We start from the raw sequence: 23663 nt of genomic DNA on the forward strand, positions 1-23663 counted from the left end.
TGAGATTAAGCATTTCAGAGTATTGGATGTAATTCAATTGGCAAAAGGTCAGTAGGCCAGTTCTCTTTATTTCTCATAATGGAAACAGGGTTGGTCACTGCTTAGCTGCTGAAAGAGCAGATAGAGTTAATGAAGTTGTTATATCGAGCCCAACCTGATTAGTTAATCCCTCCGTTAGCTTCAAACTCTTGTTTTTTTGTTTCTTTGTGTCCGCCGTCTTTCCTGAGTTGAGTTTGCATCTATGGCCTGTTTGCTGATTGCATCCCTACGACTGTTAATGAAATTCCTTTTTGCCAATAAAAGATCTGGTTCTATCTGCATGTCAATAATACAAAATCAATATCAGGAAATGTCAAATTAATAATAGATATAAATAATGAAGCAACTAATACTTACATAGTCATTTCGCCAAGCAATTGTTTGTGTTGCAACAGCATCTTTGATGGTTATACGTTGTGCATCTGTCCTCATAAGTGGTGCATTGTCATTCATTGAAAGCCTAACTAGTACTTCTGACCATTTATCTCCCAATTGTCGCCCTTGTACTTTTTTTGTAGGATCTCTGTTCTTGAGAAGAGCATAAGCAACCACCTCATTGTCCAAGTCCAATAATTTTACCGGTTCACACTATCATGAGAAAAACATATTTGTTAAGAAAATAATTAAAAAACAATTACTTTGCATATAACAAAATATTAATTATATTATACTTATAAATATATACATACCAGATTATTTATTTCTTCTGCAGTAGGATTAACAATGCCACCAACCACAGGAGTAGTATGAACACCATCCTGCAATAAAGTGGTTCATGAAAAAAAAAATCTTTTAAATGGAAGGCTAAAGATATTAAACCATAGTTAATTTTTTTAAGAAATTAACTCTAAGTAAATTGCTATAACAAATAGCATACCTGATTATTTGTTGTTGGCATGGCAGGAATGACAGTATCATTAACTAAAGGAGAATTGTTGGGAACCTCATCATCCTATCATTAACAAAACAAATCATAAAAGAACACTTGAGACTGAGATAAAGCATACTATTGTCTTCCCATAGTATTGCACTTTAGGCTGCGTTTGGTTGCAATACAAAAGCAAATATGTACACTACATGTTTTTCGGTTCATGAATGCAAACACGGTTCACATTTTAAACTGTTTTTGTATTCATCTTGTTTGTTTGAAATCGGTGCAAAAGCGTGCGTCCATCATTAAATGCTCCAACTATCTTATGCTCCAATGCCTTAACTTTGGTCAAAAATTTAATTATCAAGAGAACACAAAATTGTATCCAAAAAATAGGTACAATAATGCTCTCTTCTCAGAGTACAAAAGTGTCAGAAAATGCATTTTTACTCTGATAATCATTACTTTTTTACGTATCAAACAAACGCTCACAAACGCGAACCGGAGTACAAAAATACCCCGTTCAGCGTTTGTATCGCAAACAATCGGAGCCTTAGCACCAAAATTAAATGTGTTCAGACATCAGACCCAGATATTTATTTTCCAATGTTCAATCAAATTAACTTCCACTAACTTTTCATTTTAGCCCTCTCACAAATTCTGTTCAACAGAATACCTTTCCATTTGCCTCTTACTTCAGCTAAGGGCGCAACTTGGGTGGGCTCAGGTTGGGCTTTTGTAAAAATTTGAATAGCTTGGCCTGAAGGCTCAAGTCCAAAGTAGTGTGAAATGCTAACTTGGGCAAACCCGAGTCGCACTTCTATTTTCAGCTAGGTATGAGTTATCTGGAATTTCAGCAATGGAATTGGACTAACATAGTTAACCAAATACTATATGCAATAATGCAAAGACCATGTACTACATTTCCTAGAACATAATATGAAATACTAATGAATACTAAAACTGTTAAAAGTTGCTCTACTAGGTCTTACCATGACATGGTATGAGAATCCATACAAACCCCAAAAAAATAACTCTTGGGGGAGTTCTGGGCTGATGTGAACTGCAACTTGCAGAAGAAAACTATGGTGAAATGCAGTAGAGTATTGTTATGATTACAGCATTATTTCCGGGATCTAAAAAGTTCAATGCCACCATTTGCAGAAATTTAAAGTAGTGAATTGGTGGCTTTCAAGTGTGATTTATAATTGTAAAACAGAGGCTTCAAGGAGCTTAAAAAGGTTGATCTTCTACAGCAATTTACAACGATCAATTTGTAGCAATAAAGGGAGAATTTGGGTTGCGTGATTGCATTTTGCAGCAGCCAAATAAAGTATACAGGATGGTTCCAAAGCTAACAAAGATTGCAATTTGCAGCCAAGGGAATGGAAGGTTTAATGGGTGTATTGGACTGCTATAGTCTGATGTTCATGGCAAAAAATAGGAAGTGCAAGGAGGAGAAATTGGGATTGCAATGAGCTACAGTTTGCAACAAGGCATTGGCACAAACTAGGGAGTATTGGAATTGGTTCTCTGTTGTGGTTTATATCAGTAAAAGGAGGTTAAAAGTGGTTTTAAAAGCTTAAACTGCTGTGATTTATAACAATAAATTGGTGGTTTTAGAGGGCGGAAATGGATAAGTTAAGAGTGAGGAGAATGGTTAAGACAAGGTTAACCTACAAAAAAAAAAAAAAAGAACACTTCTATATTCAGATATCCACATCCAACCCAACTACGAATTGCATCCCCCAACTTCTCATATCATTAATGACATTCTCCTCCATTCATTAATCATCAAAATAGAAACCAATTATTCAACAAAGAACCATGCATTCCAAAAGGAAAACAAGCAACATCAAGTTATATCTATTAAATTGAAGTCATTACTCACTCTAGTATCAAAGGTAGTGTATTGAGACATCACCTGAAGATCAAGGCTTCCAGCCATGTGGCTTGCTCTAGAGGAATGCATACTGTGTGGCGAATTTATGAATGGAACATTGGTTGAATCCTAGAAGAAATGAATTACCAACTTTAGATGAATAAACTTGATACCTTTGAAGTAATGTTAAATATTTAATTTAATTTTAGATCACAATATTTTACCTCTCTGTTATGCAGCATCTCTAGAACCTTGTTCAATTTATCATCCAACTCATTGTATTTATTGGTTAATGAGTTAATCTGTTCCTTAAGTTCTCCATTCTCAGCAACTAGTTCTATATTTTGATGCTTGGTGGTTGCACCCCACAAAGATATTGGAGTTGGGCCCAACCCTAAACCACGAACACGTCCACCACGCTCTTCACCAAGTACTTGACCAAGAACATCATCTTTTGCAGCAATAGGGGTAGCTTGTGATAAAGACTGAACAGTTTGGGAAGCCATAATTTGTTGTATCCGTGTCTATAATGGAAAGCCAGGTATTTTAAGCATATAATGTAAATATTAAAAGCAAAAAAAAAAAGTAAAAATTAACCTACACACTAAGGAAAAATTATTCCAACAAAAGTCTACAAACACTTACAATGACATTCTCAGAGGCCTCGTTGACAGCCTTTCCATCATTCCGCGTGTGGGTCTTGACAAATAATTCTGCTCGGGTCATGAACTTTTCCTATCCTCGTGTGGAAAAAAACAATATTTTAATGCAAACATAAAATTAGCAAAGCCTTTTATATACAACGAAGATACTTGCAAAAGTAAGTATAGAAGTACTTAGCAAACCTCATCATGGTGGACCCTAGCAAAAGACTTCGTGCCTGCACAGTGCACTAACTGTAGCTTTTCTCGATTGCTTTTATTTTTAGAACTAAGATTCTGTAACAGTGAGATTTATAACAATAAGTTCTAGTAATACGTCTAAATGTAAAAGGAATACAATAAATAATACTCAGACCTTCCACTTGCCAGAATTCCACCGAGCTACCAAATTAGATAGCTGCTCATTATTAATGCGTGGATCACCAACAGGCCTTTGATTATTTGCATTAGTTTCGTATTTCTTTTTCACTTGGTACTTCCACGTTTTCCATTTGATACCCAAGTTCTTCATGAACCAATCTTTGCTTTCTTCAGGAATAACAAATATTTGCTGCAACAAATCATAGTCACAAATAAAGATTATATATTGTGTTAGCCTAAACAATAAAATATATTAAGAAATTGATAACATTGGAGGAATGAATGATTAATACCTTTGCAGAATTCCAACAGTCCTCCTTAGCCGTTTGAGGCACCTTCCTCCAATCACTAACATCAATGGGTAGTTTCAACCCATTTCTTGCAAGGGTCCCTATAAATTGACTAAAGCTACCTCCAGAATCTCCAATAGGTTGCCACATTTCATTAAAACCCACCTTCAGACGTTTGGTGGGATCAATTTTAAATAAATCCTTGCATAATGTAGGGCCACGGGTTCTCTTTTGTTGAGAAGCTTCAACCTGTGTTTCATTATATGTAGCTTGTGGTTGGATTTGGGACTGTTGTTGGGAAGGCTGTGTTTGGGGTTGGGATTGTTGTGTGGCTTGTGGTTGAGCTTCTTGTTGTTGTTGAGTTTCAGCTTCTTCAGCATCAATCAAAACTGTACGCCTAGTCCTCCTACGTGACCTGAAAATGATAAAAGATTATTTAGCAACTCGAAAAATCAAATGAAACATGAACCAATTGAGTATTCACACAAAACTTACATTTTTTTTAGTTGTCAGTGCAATACAACTTTACAACAACCAATTAATGCCTTAATAACCTGAAATATAATCACATTATAGCATTAGAAATAAGAGATCTTTCTTAACCACAACTTTCAATTAAATATTAAATTGTAACTGTAAATGCCATTCATTTTTATAATTAATTCTTTGTCCCTCCTTCAGCATCAATCAAACAATGAAAATGTAAGGAATTCATATAACAATCTGGAAAGGTGTTAGGCTATCCATAACCATAATCGCGTTAGGCCATCCATATATTTAAGACAAAAAGAATTGTCTAATTTACATGGTGAATGACATTTTTCACATAGAACATTACTAACATAGAAAAGCTTATCAGATATCAAAACTCAAAATATATGGACTATTTTAGTAGTGTATATGTCTTTAGACATCTCTGATTTTTATTCAAAGATCATTACTATAAATAAGCAACTTTAAATAAATTCAGTTTTGTCAAAAAATTGTTCTCTTTCTTTAATATAGATTATTAGCAGCTAGTAATGATTTGTATTCTAAACAGACGGCTTGGACACTATTTCTAGTATAAAAGAATATATTTGATCTAACCTCTTTTTAGAGAGAAGCCATGATACATCCCTATTTGCATTTGCTCCCTTCTGTAAAAGTAAATTTTAAGGTCTTAAATGGATCTATAACCTGGTGTCCTACTTTCAGAATAAGGTTAAATAAAGATCAACTTCCTAATGTTTAGGATTTGAGTAATCCAATTGTGACCTCTCTTCAAACACAAATAAAATCAAAACTCTCAAGATTGATTTTTTTTCTTCATAAAATTCAATGCCTATGGGATTGATATCTAACAGAATATTGGAGTCCTGTAGTGGCAAAAATATGTGATGGGAATGTCTAAGCTTATCTCTGAAAAGCAAGGGAAGTTTCAGCTGGTTTACAAAAGCAGGGTGCAACTTGGGTTGGGTTGGGAAGACTTTGAATAGGCCCAAACCCTAAACCAAGTCCAATAACTTCGATATTGTTGAAGTATAGTTGAAGGTCTTCAACTTGGGCAGCCTAACTTGCACCCTTATTAAAAAATATAGGGGAGGTTTAAGTAATTTTCCAATGAAGAAAGGAAAAATAAATGACCAAGTTAAAGAACAGGACTATTGCACCCCAAGACAATCATACTATCAACTATTACTTCGACTTTTATTTTTTACCAAGAAAGGCAAACATTTAATTATTGGTAAATATTGTAACTTTATTGATATATGTTAAAGAATAGGTGTAATGCACCCCAAGCTTTTGACAAACAATTTTTGTTCTAGTTATATATTGCTTGCAGTTATCAACCTAAAATGTGGAACACTTAACAAAATTTTTCCAAAGTCACTAATAATAAGTATGTTTACACCCAGGTTCCAAAGTCAACTTGAACAGTTTAAATTCCAAAACTCTTCCAAAATCCCTGTAATCCTCTCTGTTTAAATTTATTAAAATGAGTAGAAATCTGCTGAACTCAAAAAATATGAACAGAAAGTGGTTTCTTGAAGAAAGAAGGAAGAGAAGAGAAGAAGAGATCTTGAAAGAAAAGAGAGCAATAATCTGGCTGCCCCCTTCACTTATTATTTATACACAGACAACTATGCCCTTAAAGGGCGGCAAAACATAAAACAGCATATATAAGACTCAAAAACATAATAAAATTTGGACTCACATAACTACTATGGTCCCCACCTCTTATCTAACAACTAACATAAAACATCTACTCAGAAAAACAACATAAAACTGATTAATCTTCAACACTCCCCCTCAAGTTGGGAGTAAATGTCACACATTCCCAACTTGCATAGGTCATGTTCAAGCTTGTTCTTTGCTATCCCTTTAGTGAGAACATCAGCCAACTGCAACTTTGAAGAGACGCAAGGCAAACAGACTTCTCCAGCTGTTACCCTTTCTCTTATGAAGTGTCTATCAACTTCAATGTGTCTTGTCCTATCATGCTGAATTGGATTGTGGGCAATATTGATTATAGCCTGATTGTCACAGTACAACATCATAGGTTCCTCTACTTTCACCCCAATCTCACACAAAAGAGATCTAACCCAAAGAAGTTCTGAGACACCATGAACCATGGATCTATACTCAACCTCTGCACTTGACCTTGCCACAACCGCTTGCTTCTTACTCTTCCACCTACAAAGGTATACACTCTTGATGTAGACCTCCTGTCATCTAAGCATCCTGCCCAGTCTGCACCTATATAGGATTCTAGCTTCAGATTCTCATGATTTGAGAAAATAATGCCTCTGCCAGGGTACTTTCTCAGATATGCAAGTATTCTCTCAATAGCTTCGCAGTGTTGAACCTGAGGTGCATGCATGTATTGACTCACAGCACTAACAACATAAGAAATATTTGGTCGTGTCATACACAAATATAGCAATCAGCCCACCATCCTTTGATATCTCCCCACATCTTTTACCAACTCACCATCCATAGCATTAATTCTATAATTTGGACCAATAGGAGTGTCTGTTGGTTTGGTCCCCATCTTCCCAGTCTCCCGTAGTAGGTCAAGTACATACTTTCTCTGTGAAATGAAGATCCCATGCTTGGATCTTGCAACTTCAATCCCCAATAAGTAATTTGAGCTCACTAAGATCTTTGATCTCAAATTCTTGTTGCAATGATTTTTAAGATCATCAATCTCCTCCAGATCATTTCCTGTAACCACTATATAATCCACATACACAATCAGAATTGACACTAGAGCATCTCTCCTTTTTACAAAGAGGGTGTGATCAAACTGGGTTTGAGTGTATCCATAACGGATAAGTGCTTCTCTAAACCTGTCAAACCAAGCCCTAAGTAACTGTTTCAGGCCATACAAAGATTTTCCGAGTTTGCACACCTTTCCTTTACCAACATTTTCATAAGAGCCTATTGAAATGTCCATATATACCTCCTCCTGTAAATCGCCATTAAGGAAAGCATTTTTTACATCAAACTGAAACAAGGGCCATGAATAGGTGGCTACCAGAGATAAAAGGGTACGAACTGAACTCATCTTAGGTACCGGTGCAAAGGTTTCCAGATAATCAAAACCACAAGTCTGACCTTTTGCTACCAACCTTGTTTGCCCTATACTTCACTGTGAATACCCATCTACATCCAATTGTCTCCTTGTCTGCGGGGAGATCAACTATTTCCCAAGTTTGGTTTTTAACCAAGGCTTCCATCTCTTCTTGCATGGCTATTTTCCATTCAGGTTTGGAGAGAGCCTCAGTAACATTCCTGGGTATAGGCACATAATGCTATGAAGAAAGGAAAGTACGGTAAGAGGGTGATAAGGCACTGTAGGAAAGATCATGCGAAATGCAATGGGCTATATACTTTCTCTTCCCTTTACGAAGTGCAATGGAAAGATCAAGGTCAGTGGGATCAACTGCAACAATGGTGTTAGATACAAGAACATTATCATTAGAAAACATAACAGGCTCAAGAGGAATACCTGGAACTGCATCTGTTGAGTCTGGAGTTTCAAAAGGACTGATAGAGAGTGGTGTGGGTTGAGGATGTGTAGAGTCAACCATCGTCTAACGGCGCTGATAATTCTATGAGGTTGCCCGTAGTGGCTCACATAATGAAACTGATGGAGGTGCTAGCTGAACTAATGATGGAACTGATGGAGGTATTGGTTGAACTGATGATGGAACTAATGAAGGCACAAAAGAAACAGGAAGAGAAACATATTGTAAGTTCTCTCCAAAACTTCCCCCCTGAGGAGAACCATTCAAGAAGAAGGTGGATTCAAAAAAGGTAATCCATAGTCACAAATCTGCTCATCGGCACTGGGTTATAATAGTAATACTCCTTTTAGTTCTGAGCATACCCAAGAAAAACACATTTCTTGGCCTTAGGATCCAATTTCTTGCGATGGGGGCTAAAAATGTGAACAATGGAAACACAACCAAAAACCCTTAGAGGTATGTAAAATATCTCCCCATCTGAAAAAATAAGACTAAATGACACCTTAAACCCCAAAGTCCGCGAAGGAGCACGGTTAATCAAATGCACAGCTGTAAGAATTGCATTTCCCCAGAAATGCAAAGGAACTAAGCACACACCATAAGACTCCTTGCCACCTCCACAATGTGTTTGATCTTCCTCCCAGCTACTCCATTCTGTTGCGGTGTATATGCACAACTGCTCTGATGAATTACACCATGTTCTAAGAAATGTGGTCAGGTCCTTCTCAAAGTACTCTCTGGCATTATTTGATCTAAAGGCCTTAGTTCTCACTCCAAATTGTGTTAAAACCATTTGGTGGAACTGTCCTACCAAGTTAGGAACCTCATCTCGTGATCTCATCAAATACATCCAAGAATATCATGTATATCCACAAACATGAGAAAGTAACGGTATCATCCCATGGAAGGGATATGATATGGCCTCCATACATTAGTGTGAACAATATTAAAAGCAAAAGTACTTCTTTTATTACTTGGTTTAAAAGACTGTCTATAATGCTTTCCTAACTGACAATTATCACACTCCAAGGTAGATAACTGAACAGACTCAAACAACTTTGGGAAAAGAAATTTCAAAGAACTAAAAGAAAGATGCTCCAAGCGATTGTGCCAAAGCATAATCTGGTTCACTGACTTTGACCCACTACTACTATTGTTGCTAGCATGATAGCCTTGATGTCTCAGAATCTTATCCAGAAGGTAGATTCCATTCACCTCACAACCACTCTCAATCATCTTCTTTGACTCCAAATCCTGCAAAACACAATTACCAGGAAAAAGGTCACAGAACAATTCAAATTTTTTGTCAAAGAACTAACAGAAAGTAGGTTGGTAGGGACATGTAAAACAGAAGATAAAGTTATATCATTGGTTACTCTAACTGTCCCCTTCCCAGCAATGGGAATATGTGAACCATCTGCTGTAGAGAGACTGTCTCTATCAGAGCACAACTGATAGGACTGAAAAGGGTAAGGGCATTTAGTCATGTGATCAAATGCTCCTGAGTCTATAATGCAGGGAGATCCCTCCTTACCTGAAGTGGATGCAAGATTTGTTGTTGCATATGAACTACCTGTATGTGCAAAAGAAGTGGTGTAGTTGGCTCCTACATTCTGTTGTCCATCTGGAAGGCCAGAGCTAAGTGAATCTTTCTTACTCATAAGTTGTCCAAACCTCTCCAGTTCTGTTCTCACTACTACTACTGTAACGGATTCCCAATCAATTTGGGAAAAAGGAGCCAAAGAGTCTCCTGTAGTGGCCACATTTGCATTTCCCTTCTTGTTTCTTATCCGGGCAGGCATCAGATTTGGATGAAGCTTCCAACAAGTGTCCCTGGTATGCTTAGGCTTCTTACAATAATCATACACCAAGTCCTTATTATCTTCCCTTCTAGCCTCACTACTCCCCCTATCTCCATTCGGCTTAGGTTTGTGTTGAGGGCCCGGGAATAGGATCTCATCACGGGTCGGCCCACGGGGAAAACCTCCTGTTTTCCCTCGTTCCTTCCTGCTCGTGATGAACCTATCTTGGCACCTTCGGTGATTTGTCCAAGAGATCACCAACTCTCCTAACTCACTCTTGACTGAATAATTTGATATCTCATTCAATAATGGGGTCTCCTTAAATAGGAGATTACAAGAGTCCTAATCAAAGGGAGTCTCCTTGCTGAATAGGGAGACTTCCAGTTTTATCTTGCTAAGGATAAGATAAGCTAATCCTAATCTGATAAGCTACTAACAAGATAAGATAAGCCAAGCTAATCCTAATCTGATAAGCTATTAACAAGATAAGATAAGAGATAAGAACAATAAGATAAGAACAAGCAAAATGAGCTAATCTAATCTAGATAAGGCTGCTGTTGTCGAACTGGGTAGGATGAGCATCACTAAATCCTTGCTGCTGCTGGCGGTGGGCCCGGGGCCTGTTGCTGCCGGCGGCGATGGTTCGTTTTCCTGAGGAAGGCATCCATAACATTACTCCCCTCCTGGACTACGAGCTTATCCTCAAGCTCGAAAGCTGGATATGTGGCTTGGAACTCTGCCAATGGGATCCATGTGGTACCATTCCACTAAGACTTCAAGGATTCCACGATTAAAACGAGAGTGGGTGACAGTTTTAGGCTAGGGAACCAGTTTGCCATCTTTCAAGGGTGGCAGGGAGGGAACTTGGTCCGGGGGAACACCCATAAATGGTTTCAGCAAGGAGATGTGGAAGACATCATGAATTCGGCTAGTCTCTGGCAATTCCAGCTGGTAGGCCACACTGCCAATCCGTCGCAGAACCTTGTAGGGCCCATAGTACTTAGGCGCCAGCTTCGGGGCAGCCTTGTGGCACAAGGAGTGTTGCCGGTAGGGCTGGAGCTTCAACCAAACAAATTGTCCTGGATCGAACGACAGTTCCCGGTGGTGCTTATCATAGTGGAGCTTCATGCGGAGCTGGGCCTGCTGTAAGCGAATGCGGACGTCGGCGAGGAGGGCGTCACGGTCCTGTAAGGAGTGATCGATTGCGTCCAAGCGAGTAGATCCAGGCTCGTAGGACAACAAGCGGGGAGGATCCCTGCCGTAAACGACGCGAAAGGGAGTCATGCCGAGGGAGGAATGGTAGGCTGTGTTGTAGCAGTACTCGGCCCAAGGAAGCCATTCCAACCACCGTCGAGGTTGATCGCCTATGAAACAGCGGAGATACATCTCGATAGTGCGGTTAACCACTTCCGTCTGACCGTCGGCTTGTGGCCGATAAGCTGATGAGTAGGCCAGGGTGGTGCCGTGTAGTCGAAATAACTCTTTCCAGAAGGCACTAGTGAAGACCAGGTCTCTATCGCTGACGATGGATTCCGGCAACCCATGTAAGCGAAAGATATGTGTAAAGAAGGCGAGGGAAACCGAAGTGGCACTGTACGGGTGTGATAGAGGAATGAAATGCGCGTATTTAGAGAAGCGGTCGACTACCACAAAGAGAACTGATTTGCCCCCTACCTTGGGAAGTCCCTCAATGAAGTCCATGGAGATGTCGGCCCAGATCTGCGATGGGATGGAAAGGGGCTGAAGGAGGCCTGCCGGGTGTAGGTTTTCCCATTTGGGTTGTTGGCATGTGGAGCAATTCTGGACAAAATCTCGAATAGAAGTCTTCATACCTCGCCAATGGAAATCAGACCGGACGCGGTATAGTGTTTTTTGAATGCCCTCGTGGGTGGAGTTATGGATGCTGGTGATGATGGTGGGAATCAACGGGCAGTCTGCTGGAAGATGGACTCGTCCCTTATACAGTACCAACCCGTCGTGAAGTGACCAATCGGGGTCGGCCGTGCCGGTCTGGATCTTCTGCATTAAGAGCGACCATTCTGGGGACTGTGGTGTTGCCTTCTTAATGTCGTCAAACAGAGAGATCTGAGGTTGGGAAATGCTACATAGAACCATCACGTCTTCTTCTCGCCTAGACAAGGCATCAGCTGCGCGATTAGAGGATCCCGCCTTATATTCCACCCGGAAGTCAAACCCGAGCAGTTTGCTAACCCAATGCTACTGAGGGGAAGTGGTGAGACGCTGCTCTAACAGGTATTTGAGGCTGTAATGATCAGTTTTGACGATGAACGACCGCCCCCACAAATACGGCCTCCAATGTTGGATGGCTCGGGCAAGGCCGATTAGTTCGCGCTCATAGGCTGGAAGCTTCAGATGCCGGTCAGCCAATCTGCGGCTGAAGAAAGCGATCGGGTGCCCTTGCTGCTGTAGTACGGCCCCGATACCCACTCCGGAAGCATCGCACTCGACTATAAATTCGAGGGCGAAATTAGGTAATTGCAGGACAGGGGTTGAAGACAGTGCATTTCGTAGTGACAGAAAAGCTTCATCAGCTGCGTCGTCCCACCGGAAGGAGTTTCTCTTCAACAGGTTGGTTAACGGGGCTGCTAACACTCCATAGTTCTGTACAAATTTGTGGTAGTAACCCGTTAAACCGAGGAACCCGCGTAAGGCCTTGGCGGATTGAGGTTTGGGCCATTCTGTTATAGCCTAAATCTTGGAACTATCAACTGTTACACCCTGTCCATGGATGATGTGGCCGAGGTAAAGAACCTGTCGCTCCCCGAAGGAGCACTTGGACCGCTTCAGGAATAAGTTGTGTTGGCGTAGGAGTACGAAAACGGTCCTCAGATGGTGGACATGTTCTACCCATGATTTGCTGTAAACGAGGATATCATCAAAGAAAACTAAAACAAATTTGCGCAGATGGGGCTGGAATACCTCGTTCATTAGTGACTGAAATGTAGATGGTGCATTGGAGAGTCCGAATGGCATGACTAAAAATTCGAAGTGGCCATGGTGGGTGCGAAAAGCAGCCTTCTTCACGTCACCGGGAGCCATGCGAACTTGGAAATATCCGGACCTGAGGTCCAACTTAGAGAAATACTGGGCACCATGCAACTCGTCCAGCAGTTCGTCAACAACAGGAATAGGGAACTTATCTTTGATCGTCCGGTCATTGAGTTCTCTATAGTCAACACAGAACCTCCACGTTCTATCCTGCTTCGCCACTAACAGAACCGGCGAAGAGAAGGGGGAGTGACTTTTGCGTATGATCCCTTGGTTCAGCATCGCTGTACATTGTTTTTCTATCTCATCCTTCCGTAAGTGAGGGTAGCGATAAGGTCTGACAACGACTGGTGCTGAACCCGCCACCAAAGGAATACGATGGTCGCAAGCTCGGGAAGGGGGAAGGCCCTTCGGTTCCTGGAACAGATCTGAAAACTCGGCGAGAAGTTTTTCCATGGCTGCCGGTTCTGTCTGGAGTGCATGAACCTGCGGTGTCTTTTCTTTAACCCTGCAACCGTGCCATGAAACTTGCTTGCCATTCAGGTGGAAGGTCATGGTGTGTGCGCTGAAGTCCCACAAAATCGGGCCTAGGGTAATTAACCATTTGACCCCAAGAACAATATCGAACCCATCCAATGAGAGTACAAATAAATCAACAAGAATTAGTTCAGAATTGACCTGTACTGGGACGTCCTTACAAATCCCTGGACTGTGAACTTTTTCACCATTTGCGACGGCTACATGTAGTCACGGTCGGAGTTCCATTGGTAGTTTTAACTGCAGGGCTGCATGTTCACTTATGAAGTTGTGTGTGCTCCCTGAATCGACGAGAATGCGCACCGGATGACCTGCGATCTGTGCCTGTAACTACATGGTCTGAGAGGTTTTAATACCGGTGATCGCATGGAGAGAGATCTCTAGTTCGAATGTGACGGGTTCCCCTTCCTCCTCCTCTTGCTCATCTATGAGAAGGCAAAAAAACCTCTTGCATCTATGTCCTGCCGAGTAGAGGTCATCACAGTTGAAACATTGACCTCTCGCTCGGCGCTCTGCCATTTCTGCCCTGGTCAAGCGCTTGATGGGAGGAGTGACCATGTTACTGCCTGTACTTGTCACTGCTCTACTAGAGGTGGTGGTCGTGGGAGGCTTCATTTCCCAGCTGGTAGCAGAAGAGGGGGTCGTTGCTGCTGGTCTTGGGGGCACCCACGAGTTCGGTGGACGACCCACATTAAAAATTCCGCGGCTGAGCTGCAGCTTGCTCTCAAATGCGCAGGCTAAGTTCATGGTTGTGACCAAATTTGGGGGATTCTGCATCTCGACATCCACTCGCAGGGGTTCTGCTAACCCTGTTGTGAACATATCGACTTGCTGGTCTGGTCGCACGGAGGATGCCCTCGCGAGGAGGGTTTGGAACTGTCGCTGGTATTCAGCAACTGTTTCGGTCTATTTAAGGTTAAGTAGCTCGCCTAGTGGGTTGCTGGTCAATGGGGGTCCGAACCGAAGAAGGCAATAGGATTTAAACTGGGGCCAACTGAGCCCGGGTTCTTCTTGCTCTAACCGATAAAACCAAAGTTGTGCTTCTTCTGTTAAATGAAAGGCGGCTAGGCTTACCTTGTCCTGGTCATTTGTCCGTTGATTCCGGAAGAACTGCTCGCAGCGATACAGCCAGCCTAGGGGGTCTCCGTTGCCGTTGTACGATGGGAACTCCAGCCTGCTGTACTTGGGGATGATGGTTGCTCCATGGCCGACGGACTGCTGTTCGCCGGAAGACTCTGGCAGATCTGGCCGGCGGTCGTTAACTGTTGTCCCTCCATCAGAGTTCCTTTCCCGACTAGAAAGAAACATCCCCATTAGTCGTCGCAGTTCTCGCACTTCACCTTTGATCTCACGAACTTCGGAGCTAGTCTCCACGAGTTGGTGCTCGAGGTCGTGGACCCTGGAAGGTAGCTGCTCCAGATCTCCCACGACGCCTTGCTCTGATACCAAGTTGTTGAGGGCCCAGGAATAGGATCTCGTCACGGGTCGACCCACGGGGAAAACCTCCTGTTTTCCCTTGTTCCTTCCTGCTCGTGATGAACCAATCTTGGCACCTTCGGTGATTTGTCCAAGAGATCACCAACTCTCCTAACTCACTCTTGATTGAATAATTTGATATCTCATTCAATAATGGGGTCTCCTTAAATAGGAGATTACAAGAGTCCTAATCAAAGGGAGTCTCCTTGCTGAATAGGGAGACTTCCAGTTTTATCTTGCTAAGGATAAGATAAGCTAATCCTAATCTGATAAGCTACTAACAAGATAAGATAAGCTAAGCTAATCCTAATCTGATAAGCTATTAACAAGATAAGATAAGAGATAAGAGCAATAAGATAAGAACAAGCAAAATGAGCTAATCTAATCTAGATAAGATTGTTGTTGCCGAACTGGGTAGGATGAGCATCACTGAATCCTTGCTGCTGCTGGCGGTGGGCCCGGGGCCTGTTGCTGCCGGCGGCGATGGTACGCCTTCCCGAGGAAGGCGTCCATAACAGTTTGGTTGTACTAACCATAGCCGACTGGTCAATCCCAGGCTGTCTCATCATTACATTCCTCCTACTCTCCTCTTCAGAGACAAAGGCATAGGCTTGAGAGAGTGTCACACCCTCCCTAGAAAGAATGTGTTGCCTAGCAATGTCAAATTCAGGGTTCAACCCTACCAAGAACTCAAAAACCCTATTCCTCTCTACCATTCTATGATAGGTTATTGCATCATTTACACTTTCCCATACCACAGTTTCTAAGTGATCTATTTCCTGCCAAAGGGCTTTTAGCATGGAAAAATACACAAAAAATGGATTTTTCTCCTGTTTCATACTTATCACCTGATTCCTTAACTGATAGACTCTGGCTTCATTTTGCTTCTGAGAGTAGGTTTCAGTCACTCAATCCCAAACCTCTTAAGCAGTATTAGCCCATAGGAATTTTTTTGCAATATGAGGTAACATAGAATTACACAACCAGGACATTACCATGTAATTCTCCTGCACCCATCGGGAAGAGTCTGTATCAAGTTTCATCTCTCTGTCATTGAAGATCCCATTGTTTGAATGACTGCCTTAATGCATCTCCATAGAAGCCTACCTCTTTTTCTTGGAGGCCTAAATAAAGATGCACTGAATAAGTTCTCTATGTTTGACAAGGGAGAGCACCTTCTTGTAAACAAAGAGAAAAATCAATCCTAGATTCTAGTAACAAAAGAATAGTGGATTAGCAAATGGTAAGAGCTTCCCCGCTTGCTTTACAAAGGAGGTACAGGTGTGGGGAGATCAGCAGTCGGATCTTCTTCTTTGAAGAGTCTTACAAGAAGAATTGATATTTACATGATAAACTTTCTAGCAAAAATCCCTCATGTTAGGTCCATAGTTTTCAAGGTGCCAAGCAAGGCTAGGTAATAGGGGGAGCTAATCGCCTGGGTGTTGCCTAGGCAATGGATTTTTTAACTTAAAAACATATATCCACAGGTAGTTCCCTAGGTTTCATAACCATATTTCCTTAATAATATCCATAATTTTCATAAGAAAAGTATCAATATCATGTTAAAGTATAGAAAATCAACATATGCATGAGAAGAAAAAGAAGAAAGAAAAGAAAATTCAAAAATATAGGTATTGAACCCCTATTTTTGTCATAGGAAAAGAAGAAAAGAAAAGGTGGAAGAAGAAAACGTGTTGATTAGACAAAATTTTAAGTTCTTCCTTATTTATTGGTTAAGGTTTTGTAGTCTTTGAGGGTTCAATACAGCAGTTAGCAATGTCTATGTTGATTAAACCCTAACAAATAAGAAAATAATAAAAAGAAATTAGTATATGAACACACAAAACGAATATTTTACTTTAATAATGTCTATTTTATAATTATAATCTCAAAAAAGTTAAGAATATAAAAGTATTTTATAACACAATATACAAAACTACTTGGCAATTAGGCGAGGTGAGAACCTCCAAGGGCGCCTTGTCGCCTAGGCGTCACCTTCACAATGCACTGGACCCCACCAAATCTCCCTTACTAGAAAAGTCTTTACATGATTCCTATGCATGGGAGGGGGGGAGAAAGAGAGAGAGAGAGAGAAGGAAGCGAAAGAAAAGGATCCAAAACAGATTAGACTAACCAATTAAGTAAAATGACTGAGGGAATTTCAGAGTCTCTCAATCCTCTCCTAAACCCAAAATCCCAATTAACCAATTAAGACTAGATTTGAAAGGGAAGTTGAATTAAGCAACATCACACTAAAAACAAGAGATGGTAAAAAGGCCAAAGAAATCATCTTTTAAACATTGGTTTTCCTTTCCACACATTAGACCGAAATTTAATCATATCCCCTAAGCACAAATCATATCCGATATGTTTAAGGAAGAGTTGCACAAATCATATCCAATGTGCTTAAGGAAGAGTTGTAGCCCACCCGCTATAGCTTTCCAAGGGCATGAGAGGTTAGATCTTGCATTTAATCCTACATCCCACCCATTAGTGTTTGCTCCATGAATGCTTGACATCACTCGGTGCCACGATGTCTTTGTATAAAAGAAATCTCAAAAGCCATTTTCCTAATAAAGTCATGTTCCTCACTTAACTTCTCCAAAGCCATTGCCTAATAAGGTATCTGATAGGCCATCCTATTCTTGCAAACCCCCAACATGAAGGCAACACTTTCTAGTCCCCCCCAGTCCAAATCCATCCCTGCAATGCAAAACTTCTCAAAGTTAACTTTGAGATTTGAGATTCTCTCAAAAAGTGTAACTAACATCTTTAGATTCCTAACTCCCCCCCTCCCCTTTCCCTTCACAAAATAAGACAATGTCATCTACATGATGCAAGTGGGTCACTACTACATCTCCCTTACCCACCCTCCACTCTCTAATTATTAGCCTTTGAAACTAAAATCTCAAAGGCATATGAAAGTAATAGTATAAGGGGTTGGAGAGTAGGGAGACAAGAAGTAGTTGTGACACACCTCTTTGCAGATGATATTATTATCTTCTGTGAGAAAGGAAGTGAGGAATGGAAATCATCTGGCTTTTGAGTGTAGCTCCAAACTGAGAATAAACTTGGGGAAGAGCTATCTAGTAGGGGTAAATACACAGGTGCAAGAGGTAAAAGCTTTAGTTGATTGCTTGGGGTATCAACTAGGCTCTTGACCATTAACCTACTTAGGTTTACCCTTAGGTGAAACCCAAAATCTGAATTCTTTTGGAAACCAGTCTTGGAGAAGCTTACAAAGAAGCTTGAAGTTTGGAAAAGAAACTACATCTCTTTGGGGGGAAGGATTACTTTGATTAAGTCGACCCTCACAAATCTTCCAATTTATTCCCTCTACGTTTAGAATCCCAACCAAAGTAGCACGGGAGCTAGAGAAAATCATGAGAGATTTCCTTTGGGAACTAGGGGAGGAAAGGAAGGATCGCTTGGTGAAGCGGGAGATAGTGTGTAAACCTAAGAGTCAAGGGGGACTACGTCTGGGAAACTTGAAAGATAGGAATACAGCTCTACTCGGGAAATAGCTGCAGTGCTTGCCTCAGGAGAAGGAGAGTTTGTGGCACAAAGTCATAGTGAGCATTCATGGTGCTTCAGGCAATGGATGGGATGCAAAGATCTCACCTCTTGCTTCAGGTTTTTCCCCTTGGAAAGCCATAAATGAGGTACTTCCTACCTTTTTGAATTTTACAAAATTTGATGTGGGAAATGGTAAGAAGATCCTGTTTTGGCCTTTTGGGAGGATGTTTGGGTGGGGGATACCCCCGAAATCTCAATTCCCTTTGCTCTTTGCATTTTCTAACCTTAAAAAAGGCTCATTGCTTGTTTTTGGAGTCTTTCTTCTTCAAGTCTAAACTGGGACTTTGGTTTTAGAAGAGGTTTAAGGGACAGAGAATGTGAACTAGTGATAAACTTGTTACATGTTTTGGGGTCAGTTTTTTTGGATTTAAGGGTGGAAGATAATAGAGTTTGGACACCTTTCCCTTCAAGATCTTTCTCTTGTGCTTCTTTTTTTGGCACTCTAGTTTCCTTAGATTCAGGGGGGGAGGTTATTTTCCTGCAAAAGTAATATGGAGTAAGCCTATTCCCCCAAAAGTCCAAGCCTTCTGTTGGGAAGTCTACCACCTGGGAAAGATAAATACCTGTGATGTGCTCCAGAGAAGAACGCCAAACAAATGCTTATCCCCCCATATGTGCATCTTATGTAAGGCAAATGGTGAAACTACTTCCCATTACTACTATCCTGCTCTTTTGCACTTTTTGTTTGGTCGTGCATCTCTTCTCTATTTGGTTGCAAGTGGGACCCTTCAAAGGACTATCCAGCTCTGTTCAACCCAACTTTCTTCAGGAAAGAAAAAAAGAGAGGAAGATTCCTATGAAAGACAGCAAAGGAAGCAACAATATGGACACTATGGGAGGAAAGAAATGAAAGACCATTTAAAGACAAGGCAAGGAACATGGAGGACATTATTGAAAGCACAAGGATCAAAACAGTAATCTGGGTAAAATCTTTGGAAGCTTTCAAATTGGTGGCAATAGATGATATTATCATAGCTTGGTATGAAATGGCAACTCAGCAGTTGTGAAAGACAGAATAGTCTTGGACTGGAAACCTCCTCAATCAAACAGACTAAAGCTTAATTTTGATGGAAGCTCTTTAGGAAATCCTAGGCTATCAGGAATAGGAGTGTTCAAGGATGAAGCAGAGAAAGTGGTAACATTATTCTCAGGACCAATAGGAGTAGGGGATTCAGCAAGAGCAGAAATATCAGCCTTACTTCAAAGCCTGAAACTAGAAAAACAGTGGGGTTTAAAGAACTTAGAAATAGAAGGTGATTCAAAATTAGTAATTTCCTGGATGGATGACAACAATCCAGGAGTGTGGAAGTTCAGACATCTAATAAGAGAAATGAAGAACTTGGCTAAGGATCTCAAGGCAAGCTTCAAATGGGTAAAGAGAACAGCAAATGGTTTGGCCAACATGTTGGCAAAGCAAGGGGTAAATAGGGATCAACTATTCTGAGCAGACTTGGGATAACTTTGTAAATTGGAAAAAGTTGTGTCTCTTTTTTGTCTAATTTGATCTGAATCTGTAATCTCTTTTACTCGTGATGAAATGAAACACCCTTGATTACTGATCAAAAAAATCAGCAATAAAAGTAAAAAAGAAAGGGAAACAAAGGGCCTGCCTATCTTAATCTTCTTTTTTTCTTGATCAGTAAAATCTTAACTTTATTAATTATTAACCAACAAAGTGTACAAATGGATGCTTCCCACACAGGGGCACAAGTTGCAGCCTCAAAAACAAAGATAATTACAACTGATCCCAGTAAAAATGGTACCTAAAAGCCCCTTGCTTGGCTATATGGTCTGCCATCCCATTAGCCGATCTTCTTTCCCACTGAATTCTCACAGTCATGTTTGTTGTTAGCCATTTAAACCTTTCCACTGCTTCCCTGTAAGTCCACAATACTGTATCTAGATCCTCTAGCCACCCAACAACTAGTTTGGAATCCCTTTCAATAAGCAATCTGTCAACATCAAATCTCTGACAAGCTATGCTCCTGCATCACTAACTGGAATTCAGCATGTATAGAGTCCCCAAAACCTGCCGGCCATGAGTGCAAAGCAATAACATGACCCTCTCTGTTTCTGAAAACTCCTCCAATCCCAATAGGCCCTGGATTGACTAAACTGCTGCCATCAAATTTGAGCTTAATGAAGCCTACTACAGGAGGTATCCAGTTTGCAATAGCCCTTACCTTGTTGGAAAAGCTTTTTGCTACCCCTTCCCAATTTCTCCAAATATTATCTCTATGACCTTGACTATGATACCAATTTAGCCTTTCAGCTTATTGTAAGTACTCACACACTTGCATATCCATAGAACTTTTTTGTTATCAGTAAACATGTATTTTATTTAAATTTCAGATTGTAAACAGTTCATACAACTTGGTGATGGGACTGATGATCCTTTTAATCCCTTTTTTCTTTCCCTTGTTACAGTGCAGCCCAAAATAATTGCTGTTTCAATGTCCCTTGTTTTGCTAAACAATCAGCTAGCCCATTTGTGCTCCTTCGGACCCACTTAAATTCAGCCTCAACCTCTTTTGCAATCGTCTCCACTTCCCTAATCACGTGTTTAAACGTCTACGGGATATGGCTGCTGTTTGCTGCCCAGGATATGACTACTTTTGAGTCCCCTTCCACCTCAACATGCCTGTATCCTAACTGTTTGGCTAGCTTCAAACCTTGTAGTAATGCCAAAAATTTAGCCTTCAGTGAATTTCCAGTGGGCCAATCAATCCTGAGAACATACCCAGTATCCTCCTTTCAGAATTTCTGTATATCCATAGAACTTCTCTTCCTCTCATTCAATAATCAGTACTAAATTAGATCATTAGACACTACCTAACATTCAGGAAATGAAATTTGTCTGCAATTTACGCTAAAACTTTTTTTTCTGAATGCATGGGCATTACTTTTTTATTAATTGCTAAGCAAGAGGTAGGGTGGTTTAAAGACCTTTAATTTCAGATTGCAGTTATGGAATTTCTCTTAATTGCTAAACTTTATGCTCTAAACCTTCAACCAAGATATCAAAAATCATTCTTTTTTAAGATAAAATAAAAATTTATTAAAGAAAAAAAGAAATTACAAGAAAGGTGATCAGAAGTCACCCAAGAGGAGAAAGACAATAAAACAACCTCCAACACACTCAACTCCTCAACCACTTACTTCATCCACCGCTGCAGGCAACATACTCTCCCAACAACACAAAAACTTAGGACAACCACCCAGCCCCAGTCAGACCTTACAAAACACCACACATTTTTTAAGATCTCACAAAACATCCTCACATAGAGTACAATCAAAACTTCTTGACCCATCAAAAATAAAAAATAATATATATATATATATATATAGATATATAGATAGAGAGAGAGAGAGAACAGAATGTTCCAACATTTTGAATCAAATGCATCTCCACGTTTTAGAACCCAACAAGTGTAATCAATGGAAATAGAAATTCTCATGAACAAACCCGGTTTTTAATGAATAAAATTTACGCTTATTCGATATAAAACCCTCCTTTCATGAATAAAATTCATGTTTAACCAGAAAAGCGAAAATATCAGTAGAAACATTCTAGGTCCCATATTCTTCTGTTAACCGATTAATTAAAAGTAACAAAAAAAAAAAACAAATAAAGTTAAGAGTTTACCAAAGAGAACTAACTCATTGGAAGTTCACTTTGTCAACTTCAAGCACACGACACCCACCACAACCTCTGAACCAAAAATGACCTAAACGGCTAAACCCTAGTCGAACAGAACCGCCAATTAAAAGCTATATATGACAGTGAATACTGGAATACCGCTGGCAGAATTTGCTGGCCAAAGTCTATTTCTTGTGGAGAGAGCGAGAGAGTACCATTCAGTTGCAAGGAAGAGCAAGGGGATGGTTTGCAACAGTAGAGAGAGGGGGGGCAAGAAAAGAGAAGGTTCGCACGGAGGCCGGATTTTCCGGGTTCGCATCTGCCCCCAACAGACTTGCCCCTAAAAACGTCCTACGAAACCTATGCGCGACGCGTGTTATGACACACGCGCACTAAACGCGACACGTGCGAATTCTATTTCACGCCGTTACAGTACGTCCGTTAATTTCTCTCTCGCCCAAAAGGGTTCCTTCTCCCATTCTACTTCGAACTGAAACTCTTGCGCCCAGAAGGCTTTTGCACCTCCGGTCGAGTTCCGCCGGCCGACGCCGACGGTCATACCGGCCGCCAGCACCTCCAGTCGATTAGCTCAGACCTAATCGATTTGCTTGGCGTCCGAGTTGATTGTATTGTCTCTACATCACTACCTCTTGCCCCTTCGGTTCCTGCTTTGCCTACACTTAGCACCACTTGTTGGGGGATTCTTCTCACTCACCTTAGCTTGTCTGAAGCTATCCAGTTTGCAATTTCTCTTAGTCCCTCCAATGCTACGTTTGAAGTTGATGCAGAAATTATCGTAAAACTCTTGGTGGGGGATTCTTCTCACTCTCCTTGGAGCATTAATCTTAAGCTCATTTCTAGTTGCAGGTGTATTTTGTCGCATCACCCCGATTCCTTCTAAGTTACTTTTGCTCCAATTAAGATCTTACAATCAACTTTGATTGTTGAATGAATTAGTGTGGGCATTTTCCCAACAAAAAAAAAATCACCGCCTGGGCTTAAAAAACACATATATGTAGTATTTTTTTATTTTACTTCTTAAACAGCATTAGTTGCATAACAAGGTTAAGTCGTCGAAGTTTTAGTGGGAAGTAGTTAGGAACTCGAACACTTATTAATCGAAACCGGTTTTCTTTTATTTTACTTCTTAAACAACACATATCTACTTACCTCCTGCCGGTATGGCCGTCGGCGTCGGCCGGCGGAACTCGACCGGAGGTGCTGAAAATCCTTTTGGTCGCTAAGGTTTCAGTTGGAAGTAGAATGGGAGAAGAACGGAAGAAAAAACCCTTTTGGGCGAGAGGGGAATTGACGGAGGTGCTGGAAACGGCGTCAAATAGAGTCCGCACGCGTTGCACCTAGTGCGCGTGTATAACAACACGCGTCGCGCATAGGTTTAGTGGGACGCTTTTGGGGGGCAAGTTTGTGGGGGCCAGATGCGAATCCGGATTTTTCCCTCTCTTGTGGGGGTCAATCTTGTTAGGGGGCTGATTTGCTCTTGTGTTT

General features: G+C 40.8%; 1 protein-coding gene across 8 annotated transcripts; it reads right to left on the reverse strand.

Annotated features, from left to right (window-relative positions):
- LOC148846009 (uncharacterized) lies at positions 1-23446 on the reverse strand. 8 transcript variants are annotated; one of them, XM_088955187.1, is made up of 13 exons: positions 22164-22485; positions 20281-21245; positions 4600-4658; positions 4108-4519; positions 3810-4004; positions 3638-3730; positions 3438-3527; positions 3017-3316; positions 2835-2921; positions 917-991; positions 729-797; positions 397-627; positions 1-315 (listed from the first exon to the last, which is right to left on the reverse strand). In XM_088955187.1, coding segments are annotated over exons 3-13 (1689 nt in total). In that variant the 5' UTR covers positions 4602-4658; positions 20281-21245; positions 22164-22485; the 3' UTR covers positions 1-180. The 8 variants fall into 8 exon arrangements, with proteins under 8 accessions (XP_088811313.1, XP_088811314.1, XP_088811316.1 ...); XM_088955188.1 differs by lacking the exon at positions 20281-21245 and adding an exon at positions 9333-9371 and having other exon boundaries at positions 22164-22472; XM_088955190.1 differs by lacking the exons at positions 20281-21245; positions 22164-22485 and adding an exon at positions 23328-23446.
- Positions 23447-23663: the final 217 nt, after the last annotated feature.

This window comes from Nelumbo lutea, chromosome 7 (assembly GCF_056320005.1).
Source record: "Nelumbo lutea isolate HS-2025 chromosome 7, American lotus-T2T, whole genome shotgun sequence".
In the NCBI taxonomy this organism is placed as follows: Eukaryota; Viridiplantae; Streptophyta; class Magnoliopsida; order Proteales; family Nelumbonaceae; genus Nelumbo; species Nelumbo lutea.

What these genes read in the sequence shown, in the direction of transcription:
- LOC148846009 (XM_088955190.1), bottom strand. An exon ending in ACTGTTGGAATTCTGCAAAG is followed by an intron (nt 4,005 to 4,107) that starts GTATTAATCATT and finishes GATTTGTTGCAG; the next exon opens with CAAATATTTGTTATTCCTGA. An exon ending in TGCCAACAACAAATAATCAG is followed by an intron (nt 798 to 916) that starts GTATGCTATTTG and finishes ACTTTATTGCAG; the next exon opens with GATGGTGTTCATACTACTCC.